This window comes from Achroia grisella, unplaced genomic scaffold (genome assembly GCF_030625045.1).
Source record: "Achroia grisella isolate CSIRO2021 unplaced genomic scaffold, CSIRO_AGI_Agris_v1 utg903, whole genome shotgun sequence".
In the NCBI taxonomy this organism is placed as follows: domain Eukaryota; kingdom Metazoa; phylum Arthropoda; class Insecta; order Lepidoptera; family Pyralidae; genus Achroia; species Achroia grisella.
In genome coordinates, this window is record NW_026713061.1 from 2,215,492 (window position 1) to 2,227,778 (window position 12,287).

General features: G+C 33.6%; 1 protein-coding gene across 1 annotated transcript in view; it reads right to left on the reverse strand.

Annotated features, from left to right (window-relative positions):
• LOC131853640 (E3 ubiquitin-protein ligase MIB1) overlaps positions 1 to 12,287 on the reverse strand; it is a 176,795-nt gene that overhangs the window by 123,601 nt on the left and 40,907 nt on the right. The window contains exon 11 of the mRNA XM_059204614.1: positions 5 to 156. Coding sequence (XP_059060597.1) covers positions 5 to 156 — 152 coding nt within the window. The remainder of the gene's footprint in view (positions 1 to 4; positions 157 to 12,287) is intronic.

The following is a 12,287-nucleotide window of genomic DNA, read 5'->3' on the forward strand; positions in this document are numbered from 1 at the left end:
TTACCTTGGATTGCCTCGAAGTGCAGCGTGGTGCAGAGCATTGAAACCATTGTTGTTAGTTAAAGTCATGTCTGCTCCATGCTCCAATAATAATGTTAACATGTCGTCACGTTTCTTGGTGATGGCATCATGTAGAGAGGTGTCACCCTCGGAATCCTAAAACAAACAAAACGTTTATAACTTTCAGTGTGTTATTATAAAAAGAACCATTGATAAATCGATTCGAAACTCTCAAATACTAAAACTAATTTGTAATCTAAGAAAATCCTGGAATCCGGTGCCAGCTGTGCCGACAACATTCGGCTCGTGAATTATAAAGCATAGCCCGTCTCGAGTATCGCGACGATTTTCTAAAACATCAAACCGCTCGAATGAATAATTGAGGTGGCGGAGAAGGCGTTTAGGGCGTGGATTATGGCGACTTGCATAATTTATAAGCATCTCAAAGTGGTTAAAGAGAGCAGCGAAAGGCGAGCACGAGGCTCGGGCGAGGCACTGTGCGTTGCCGATTGCCGGGCGCAGGGAGCACAGGCAAAATCAGAAAATGGTGTCGAGTTCCGTAATATAGGGAGAACAGCGCAAAAAGCGCGGCCACCGCGTCATTATCATAATCACCACCACTGCGTGCCGCTACGGTGCCGCCCAAGCCGTTTCGCTTTGTGAGCGTGCATTAAGAGAGCTGAGCATTGTGCTCTGTCATTCAGCAATTAATTTGCAAGAAACTGCTAAGAGTATCAGTTTCAATTATAAATAAAAACTGAAAGCATAGGTGCATAGGTACAACGTTTATAGCTATTTTTTAACTTCACTTAGAGAAATACAATATTAATTACACATATAAAATATATTAAGAAAGAGAAATTAATATTACATTGTATTTGTACTAATGATAATGTCAAAACACATGCATTTAGTAAGCAGTAATTCAGCTGAAGCTCAACCACAGATACGGTAATTTCGGGCAGAATAGCGGCATTAAATATTAATCGTATTGGCATATAGATGGCCATTACGTTGTGCAATTCATGCGGAGCGCTCGGTGCGATCATATCTGCGCATTACATGCTGATGCTAATTATTTGATTGTTGATAAGCCCATTTAATATTTCCATGGAAATATTTTATGGAAATAGCACATAATAAATAAATCAATTTACGAATACCGTATTCATTTCATAGCTATTTTCAAATTAATTAAACCTGCGTATAAAATGAGCTTTTATAACTTGAAATTACCTTTATTCTATTTGAAATTAGCAATTACGCATACGTATGTATGTAAGTATACGTACGTATTTATGACAGAAAATACTGACTAAAATAATGATCAAAGCATGATATGCATGGTAGATGAAAAAAGTAGATCACTTTAAGTTGTTATTGCGTGTATATAACAATTTATACTATCTATACTTACTAACATGTTATGTTAAATTGGTTATAAATATATAGTAACTATCTCGTGTTACATTCGTGCTTTAAATGTTAGGTGCTCAGGTAAACACATCCAAGCGGAATTATGTGTGGCGTCGCGGCGAAATAAGAAATTTGATTTACGTGGCAATATCCGCAGGTGCACATGAGCCGGAATGCACACAGCCTTACGAATATTATAGCCTAGTTGACGACCTCATACTCATAACACTACGTGCAAAGATATTTTAATTTAAATCTTATAACATGTACGAGTAACAATCAACGGGTTTATGATATAATAAAATTTATATGTATGACATTCTGGGCGAGTTGTGGAGGTATGTTAACCCGCTCAAATTAATTACGTACGAGGTTTATTATTTTTATTATATGTATTATAATTAAAGTATAAAGTACACACCTTTGTAAAAAAAAACATGTATTTTATTTAATAACGCATTACGGAAGTACGTACCATATATGGTATATGCGCAGATATACTGTTAAGTTAAAAAAAGTGAATTGCATAAGGATTAAGATTTCACTCTATTTATTTTAGTTTCACTCTTTATAAATAATTTGCTAAAAGGAAAGGAAGGAAGGAAGAGTACCTAACGGAAGAAACATAACTACACACGAACGCACAGCTGAAACTACTACACTTGCTAGACACACTGACGATTTTGCTACGAAAAATGATACGGATCTTAGAAAGTATTTACTATTTTTATTCAAAATTCTGACTTCGTATAATTTAGAGACGCCATCAACTATGTCTCGAATAAATAATTTCCAATATGAAATTATATAATTAATTTAGCCTATATATTGACACCTTGTTATGTGACAATTTTATATTAATTCCTCCATCTGTTTAGACGTGAAAGCTTAACGTACAAACAGATAAATAGACAAGCTTGTCCCATCATGGTTTTCTTTTATATGAAGAGAAAAGAAAAACAGAATTCTTAGACAATGTACAGAAAATCGATTTTTAAGCTTACCAAAAGATGGTTGCTCGTTATATCTATGTATACTGACAATATTGTGTAAAACAAGCTCAGTCAATGCCAAAACAATAAGAACAATGAAAGATAAGGGTAACGCATAGAGCATGAAAGGTAACAAGTGACGGCCCTGGGTCAACACGGTGGTGGGCCTAGAGCGGGCGGGCGGGCGAACGGCGTAGCAGTGGAGACGCTACAAACTGATTTCAGGGTTGAGATATCGCATCGCCTAAGCATTATTAAAATGTCACCTTGTCGCAATAGTAATGGATGTGTTAAGAGCGAAATAATGCAGGCTATTATAGCAAACAAGCAAAGGCTTGTAGTAAAAACAAGAGCAATTCCCGTAAACTTGTGGTATCAGCCAAATATGAAATTTTAATTTCGCAGTATCCGACACCAATTATACGAATGCAAATATAAGTGAGCATTTTATTTTAAAACATTCTATTCCACTCTGCGAGTTCATTCACTATACAAATATGCTGAATGTACAATGGATGAATTAGAGTCATTTATATTTTCACTTTTCGTAATACGGAAAAAGATATAACATATAAGATATTATTGAAGACTCATATTGGCCTGTATTTTATAGCAAACTGTCACTAGTTTAATCATAATCAAAGTAAGTAAATGCTAATTAATATGTTTTTTTAATTATGAATATTATTTCAACGCCTAAAAATACTCGCTGTCCTTACAAAACCTATTCTAGTAGAAAATTATATTTCATATTCAGATTGGACTGTACATTATATAGTCAATAAAAATGACTGCCGGTAAATAAAATAGTAATCCCGTAGGCGTATAATTGAAGACCTTACGGTGCTTACAGTGGTTCTTAATATATACAAAAGTTGGTTTCAATGGTATCCGACCAGAGCTTCATCATTGACGAGGCAGAAAGAAAGCAACTAATTGTTTAATTCCAACCCATTAAGTCGAGTATTACAGTAGGATTATTCACGGACCATATAGCGCGGCATCAGCGCGCGTTACCGCTGTAAAGCGCCACGGGGAAACGTTCTTCGTGTCGCCGAGTTTCTCCGAAGCGCTGTTGTATTTCTAACCACAAGTATGAATCAAATGAAGATAGCACTAATAATTTCGATGAAGATAACACATATTATTTATCATTAATATTATAACTTTTTTATGTAAAAATATAACCTATTTAATTATTTATTGATATTAAATTGTGTTCCTTGCAAGTTTCATTTGGTTCTAAGTTTTTTAATCAATCTCCTTCATTGCTAGCGCCATTTATTTTACAGCGTATACTGATGATTGGAAAGGGATTTTGAATTTATATTCATATACAGATAGTTCTTGCATTATATCTTTATCAAATTGCTAAGAGTATAACTGTCGTGGGAATGAGACAGCAAGGTATTTACATTGAACACTCATTTTGCTACGATACATTACACTCAACGAGCCGCTCTTTGAATTCGAAACATTGTCCCCCTATTTATGAACACAAGCATTCCTGTGACAGTCGAGTATTTATGCGACAGGCAACGCGTATTTTATATTGGTTCGGTGCTTTGAATTCTGATTGAAGACCGAAGTGAGGCAAGGTTTGAGCTTCGATAGAAGGGAATCATTTTTTTTTTGCATATTTACCAATAGAGTTTGGATTTACGATCATCACTCATATTTGGCAAGAGTAGTATGTCTATGTGTGTGTTGGTACGAACAAGTTTTTATAAAAATAACACAGCAAGCCAAGTCATTTAATCCACAACATCATAGTATATTTTATTAAGTAATTACTCGTGAATGTTATTGTAATACAATTATTATGGTATAATTTATAAGTACAATATAACCTCCCTACGTATTTATCTTTAGGCTTCAGGGTTTCCGTAAGTATAATATCAGTAAAATTGTGTGAGTAATCAAGTACATTACATATATACACATAACACGTTAGTAAATGTAATTTATGAATTATTCAGTTAATTAATAAAAACAAAAAAATATATATGATCATAATAATATACAACCAAGACTTAAATCTCATAGATAAATATGTATGTTATACAAATACGTATTAGAAAACAATAAAGAACAACATGTTTGCATAATTTGAGAGAGGGAAGTTGGAAACAAGAGTTAAAATGAAATACAAGTCCGGCCGACGGTCGACATTGCGTGGAAATTTGCCAACAGAAAGCGTCCGATGTATTTTTAAATTTATGGAAATTTGACATAAGACTAAAATGTTTGTCGTCCATTATTATGATTTTATATATCCACTTCTACTGTAAACTAATTAATTTGACAATGTCTATTAATAATATATAGGTTGGTTCAACGAGTTAACTGTAGGTTTAGCACTAACAGTGTGCACCCTCATCAACCGCCTTGATTGATTGTGCGGAAGTAAGCCTCCCGCATTGTATGTGTATATTATATTCACATTCGCAACTAAGTATAGGCTAGAGATAAAGTAAGTAGCTGGCAATAATATTATTGTATATGGTATTTACGACGGCGACAAAGATCTGGAAAGCTTCATAAATCCCGGAGTCCATTAGTGCTCCAATATCTCAACCACGCATTTCTTTGTTATTCCAGTGGACCGCCATCGTGGCACAGCGAGTGAGCACTCCGCTTTAGATATCGGAAAACGTTAATGTACTCAGTGAGATTTAGCTGTGAGCGCTGCGCTAACGTCCTGCAACTTGCCAAGCTCCGTACCTCCTCGCCATTTCGAAACTCGCAATTTTCTACGTTTAATGTAGTCGCATTCGATATGATGTTGGATAGGAAACTTTAAATTTATCAAATCAATATAGACTTTACAAAATTCCAGCAAGCATAGCATTGCAGCTAGCATGTTAGGTCTCTAGTACTAATTTAGTTACCTTAGAGTTTTCCACTACGCTAGTTTTTGCTACCGAGCATATTTTAACACAAGATCTTTTAAGGCTGCATGTCTGAGAACTTGCAGCCTTAAAAGTAACATTATATGTTGAGTAGTATTGTATAGACGTGGTACTATGAAAATTTTCTATAATAAGTAATTAAAATCGATGATATTTTGTCTTTAGGATAAGGGAACTAATGTCAAAATGTAAGTGACAATTCGATTTTCACCAAAAAATGAAACTATCTACAGCTCATTCGTAAGAACAATCCAAGTCAGTAAACAAATACAGTATACAAAGTAATTCTTTAGTCTACGAAAAAACAATTATTGTATATCATAGGTTAATACGTTTCTTTAAAAAAAAACGAGTATCCTGACTATATGTATAGGTTTATAAGATGTTTCTAGATGAAAGAATATTGTGGATTTTTATCATAAAAGAATAAAAAATTATCCAGATAAACTGGAGAACAGTACGAGAAAATCGGCGGTAAAGCTAGTAAGTACGTCTTTAGACTTAGAGTCAGTTCTAAGATACTATACATTTAGTTGTAGTGTATTACGTTAATTCAATTTAAGGAAAACTTCTTATAATTATATAATACTCATAATTGACATCAAGCTTCAATGTTCAATAATCACAATAAAACGACATCATATTATTATTATGTTAAGACTACATATTCAGAACGGAAAATGGTACAGTATATACTACAGTTACAGTAGTGGCAAAGTAAAATATTCGGGACCGCATTTTCAATAACAGTTTGCAAACTTACAGCAGTTACGTAGTCAATGCTCGGAAGGTAGGTATTTATTAGGTGAATATTACTTGTGATGCGAGTGTACCGGCCGAGATTACGACGCGGGTGTAGGGAGTTTTTCCGACCTATTGGTGCTGCGGCCAACGCACAGGTGTCGATAATGCGGCACAAATCGAACTCGGGGTCAAAGAGCCCGATATACACGTAATACCTAAAATGCTGTGAAGGTACAACAGTATTTCTTTTGTGCGAATATTCCAATATCGTAATAACATATATTAAATATATATATTATGTATCTACATATGTACATGTAACACTTAAACACTTTTTAATATTAAGTTAATGACGTTCTTTAATAATAAGAAGCTTCTGTTCCCCAAAAAAATCAACTGTGGCAATACGACTAAAATGTTTTTAATCTTTATTAAACGTTGTCCCTGAATCATAAAAATGGTGTGACAATGATCAAAACAGTGTTTCTCAGTTCGCGTAACTTTTTTGGTAGTACTGGATTTAATACAGTATACAATGTTTAATATTTTTCGCCCGCAGATTACACCTTTTATACTCCTTCGGGGATAACCAATAAGAAAATATGTATAAGAACCAGCTGCGTCTCACGGCATTAAAGATATTGTTAATGAGTAAATTCAATACAAAATAAATATCTAATCAAAATTACAGCACTACGTAGCAGCAGCACTAGCGTAAATATTGCTGTAAAATACACATAAAACTATACAGTTGGATTAAGAATCTTATGAAAAATAATTCCTGCTATTTTACACACAAACTTAAAAATACATTGTGAACAATATTTATAGGGTTTAAAATAACCTGGGTCGCAAAATATTCTGTTAATAAATTTAGTAGACGAGTGGCGAAGAAAGGAACCATAAAGTTTCAGGTGACGTCGGCCCTTCCATAAATTTATCGACAGCTCGTGGTAACAGGCAATAACGAAAATATTTATGAAGTAGAACAGAGCCGGGTGCGATTTTCATTAGCTAATTATTGTAAAGCCGTCGAGGTACCACCGACACCTAGAGGCATATTCTTTTTATCATTTCTTGAGATTGCTAATCCTGTATAATATAACTTTTTCGCTTTGCAGTTTCTACGCTATACCTAGTGAGTCTCGTAATAATGAGTAGTAACGTAACTTTCCTTTCTATATACCAAACTTTATATTAACAAGATATTTTATTATTATTGAGAATAAGAAATATAATTAAACAAATTCATATAACACAAATAAAGGAACAAACATTTATATTATATATATAATGTTGGAATATCTATATTCTGCCGCGATAACTTACAAAGTTTATTCATTCTCATACAATACCTATATAAAGTTATACATTACTTATTATTGGTTAAATATTATATTTAACTATAACTCAATGAATGATGTTACGTAGAAAACAACGTAACGTCATTCATTAAGGAGATAAAAATCATCACTCCTAAGAATATCGTTTAATTATTGTCTCTGAATAGTCCAGGTAGCGAACTTTAAAAAAGAGCGAGCACAATAGATCTATGCACGTCGCAATACTACAGGTCTTAGCATCTGACAATAGCCCAAAACCCCCAATAAAAAAACGTTATTCGTCTCAAAATTACAGTTCTGTTTACCTTAATATATCATTAAAATCCTGTTAAGAATATCTAAAGAAGTTTAATTTCAGGGATTAATATACTTTTTTCTCTTTTCTTACAAAATGGCAGAATTCATAGCATTTTATACAAATAAATATGCTAGATATAATATATTTATATTTACATACATATATAAATCTAATAGTCCTTGACAACGGAATAACAACACCATTGAACACAAGATAAGTGTGACCGTAGTTTGGATTTGGTGTGAAGAAGTAAACATTTATTATAAGTTAGGCACTGACGAGGGAATGTAAATGTACAATAGTATAACAACCAAATGAATAGCTCTAGCCAGAGTACTCTGCATGACGTTTAACAAAGCTATCTGAAATCAAATTGGCACGTTTAATTGAACGCCTGTTTCAGCCATTAGGGTACGGGACAACAGTTATTGGCAGTAGACAGAAGCTAGTCGGTTGGGCGCATGGATCGCACGTAGCGCATGTCGAAAAGCTACGATCTACGAGCGTAGCATTCTCTGACACGTAACCCTTTGTAAGCACACCGCCGTCGTTTTATATTACCAACATACATCGTAGTCGCGTAGCATTTCATCTACGAGTATGTTACTTCGTTACTTTTATTGTGAAGAATTTTCAGTGTTTCACATGATATTTTGTATTGTTTCTGATCGAGTAAGCTAACTAGAAGATCAGTAAAGTAAAACCGTCTTTTTTATCATTTTAGATATTTTCAGTGTTGTATATCTTGTTTATCGTAGAAATCTGAGCCACTGTTATCATCAGGCGACAACAATAATATTTTATAAAAATATTTTAGGAAATATCATTCTTTCTGAATGTGACACGGCCAATAAATCGCATAATGGTGTCGTAAAATTTCGGCGGTATTATCTTGGGAAAACCCGGCTATTTTACATTCACCTGCGAGGTTTCCCTCCGCGTCCAATTTATGTTAGTGGGCACAAAACGAACGCTGACAAATGTGGAAATAAAATGAACATACGTTTTATCTCTACGCTCACGGAGTCGGTTTTCGTTCTCGCGGCTCGCCTCGGCACGGCGGGGAGCCAGGCGGGGACCGGGATGGAACACGCGGGGAGAGGAGTGTTTAGGGGGTCACGAGCCGCGGACGTCTCCCTGTGTCGAGCTGTGCGACCCGATGTTTCATAAGAACTCACGTACAGCTGCGTGATGAAGATCCGACAAAGGCACATTCGATATATGAGTATGTTATGGAGATGAACGTATATATACATTTCTATACTGGACGTAAAGTAAACATGCACAATACAAAAGTAAATGTAGCAGATTTATTACTTTTATTTCGAACTAGCTTTTGCCCGCGGCTTCGCCCGCGTTAATTTATCCTTTTAGGGGTGGAATTTATGAAAATCCTTTATTAGGGGATGCCTACGTCATAACCTTTGAGTTATATATATTTAGATAAACGAAATATACGGTCATATATAACTTGATAATTTTACAACATGTAATCCAGTATAGTCTAACAATAATATCAGACGTTATTTTTTCAAAAATGGCTAACAAAACGTATTTATTTATTCAACTGTTTTTTTATGAGTATTACGCTGGTTGAAACGCCGGATTGTCTAATTCAGTAACGATTAGCGTTCCGATATTTACAAAATATACTTCTTATCTATTATATTGAGACATTCTTCAGGACCTGGAGATGTTTGCAGCTAACATTTATTATGGAAACGCCTTAAAAGCACCCCTGGACTTTCCAACCACTCGCGTAGTTCTTACTTAGAAACGGTACGGAGACAGACGAAACTAAGTGGAACTTTTCCCAGGTCGTCGTCCATAAAAAGAATTTTAAAAGAAATTCTATATAGCTACTTAACAAAACACCGCTTTGAATTTCGACCTTATATGTTGCACATGAGATCGATACGTTTCGTAGTTAAAGTAAAAGCTTCAAACGACAGCATCGGAAGCGTATAGGAATACATTAATAACTAAAGTAAAACAGGGAGCTACTTCGCCGCAAACAAGTAGACGAACATTTAGATAAGGTTTCCATTTTATAATATTTGTTTGTTTTTTCGTGAAAGAGTAATTAAAAATTATGAAACTATAAAAGTAATGCTTCTTAGAAATTATAAGACTTCAGGTGGAATTAGTTTCATACTCATGTAATTGTTTGTCTATTTATTTAAAACGTATTAAAAGAAAATTAATACCTCATAGGTATTCGTAAACATTGTTCTTTCAAAATAGATTTGTTCTTCATTGACATATATGTATGTCACAAAAACAAAGACGAGAGAATGCCTCTTTTATAAAATAAGTTACCTTTGTATAGTGCATTATTTCATTAATCATATATCTATACTTAAAATATTTATAGTTTTTTGAAAACAATAGTTGGTTTGTACTTTAATGCCATATATATTACTATATATCTACAGAAATCACAAAAATGAATTGTCAAAAATCTATTCTTTAATTCGACATTTTTATACCCGGAGCGTAAATTGATAATTGAAAATTTGACATTTACAATTGGGTCATTCTTTTTTTTAACCTACATGATCTTAAAATTTTTACTCAAATTTCCAAAAAAAAATATAACGCTTTCTAGTCAAATCTTGTATGTTTTGTGATAACTGAATGTCTATTCTATCTGAAAAAGTTGTTGGCCGCGAAGTTTACAAATTTTTGTAAGATTTTCGAGGCCTTAAAGCAGGATTGGGCGAATAATTGTACACCTCCGTCACATATCTTTTATTTTTTTGTATCAAATAGTTTAACTCTGGTAGCTTGCAAATTACTTTTTACAATAATAATCAAATGGTCCTTTTAGAAAACTTACAAGGCAAGACTTCTGTATATAACAATAAATATATATTTTTAATCTTATACCACTCTGTCACAATTGCTGTTTTTTAGAAGTATATTTTTGCTCTAATTCAATTTTAACCACTTCTAGCACAGAAATATTAATGTCGTAGACTATATTATAGTTAACTATTTTTAATATATTTTTTTCCGAAATTGTACTATTCATAAGAAAATATTGAAAAGGCTATATAAATTTTAAAACCAGGAGACATATCGTGACAGAGTGGTAGAGTATGTGACAGTTTTTATTCTATATAATATCCGGTTATATTTTGGAATAAAACTAGTTTTAAATGAATATTTTATTTAGAATCATTTATTACTTCTTTAGAATAATTAAATATTTGACAGTCTTGCATTCTTACAACTGAAATACTCTCATACTAATAAAATCACATTGCAGAACCTTTGGAATGAGATCCGTATTAGTATAATTAAATTATAAGACTTCTAACTTGACTCAAATAAAAAAAAATGTCTAACTTGACTGAAAAATTAAAATAAAATAATATTCATCATCAACAAATTACTTTCTTCAGTCATACTTGTCCTAATCAGTCTTACTTTTCGAACACTGGCAAAAGCTCATCAAATTCAAAAAACCTTCTCTTTCCTTTTTTAACTTCCTTTGGATTTGGTAGAATTTTAATCAAATCCTCATACGGAACATCTGATGAGTCATTCTCCACTAATAAATAATCTTCCACAATCATCGACTGTTTTCAAGAACATCACCAGAACATCGCCTATGTGACGTATGTATATTGATCATTCAATTCACTTTTTACTTTAACGAGTACATGTACACCGTCTTCTATATTCCTTTGATGAAAGGCCTTGAGGTGAATTGTTTCTCAAGAAGTATTAGAAAAGGCCGTTGGATTAGAGGAATCTTTGCTTGCATATATGTGTGCAATGGCTGATCTTCCTCAGATGATTCATATATAATATTATAAAATCTTTTTTGAGGCATCCCAATTTTGTTCGTAATATCGTGAGCGACAAATCCTCCACTTTGTCACACATAAAAACAACTCAGAACCCTAAAGTTTAAGATTCCACGAGTTTCAGAACAGTTGGTGGATTTGCATGGTTCCTTTCAGGGGTAAAATACTGCTTGGAATAGTCGATACTCCATTGTCTATGTCTTCGTCTGCCACCAAAAACCATTTAATTTGCTGGTATCTTGAATGGAGAAAAAGAATTCTAACACGTCTCCGAAATATTTTCCTATTGCTACAATAGCATCAGTTTGGTGTTTCAAAGTTCCACCAACACCATTAGCAATTCCCTTTCCATGTCCTGATTAAAAAAAATGCAAGTTTGGTATCGTTCTTTAATGACATTGGAAAGGACACTATATTTGTTTTCATTCTTACTGTTCTTTTCATCTTTACTATTGCTATCTTTTTTGGATTTTCTGTGCAAGCTTTTCTTGTATTTTTGAACTTTCCTCTCTAATTCTTCTATTTTATCTTGTAAACTAATATTCTCTCTGTATAACTTCTCTCTGTTCTATCTCTTTTCACTCTCTTCCTCACTCTTGAGCTAGACACTTCTGAATTAGTTGGTGTTGCAGAATGAGGACGTATTTCTGGATGGCGATGAAGACGGCGTGTTCAACAGTATGTTTTCAAGCGTGTTTTTTTTCTTTTCTTGTCGCTATTTTCTCTTCATCATACGATGTTCTCTCACAGTCATGTCAGCCACAAGC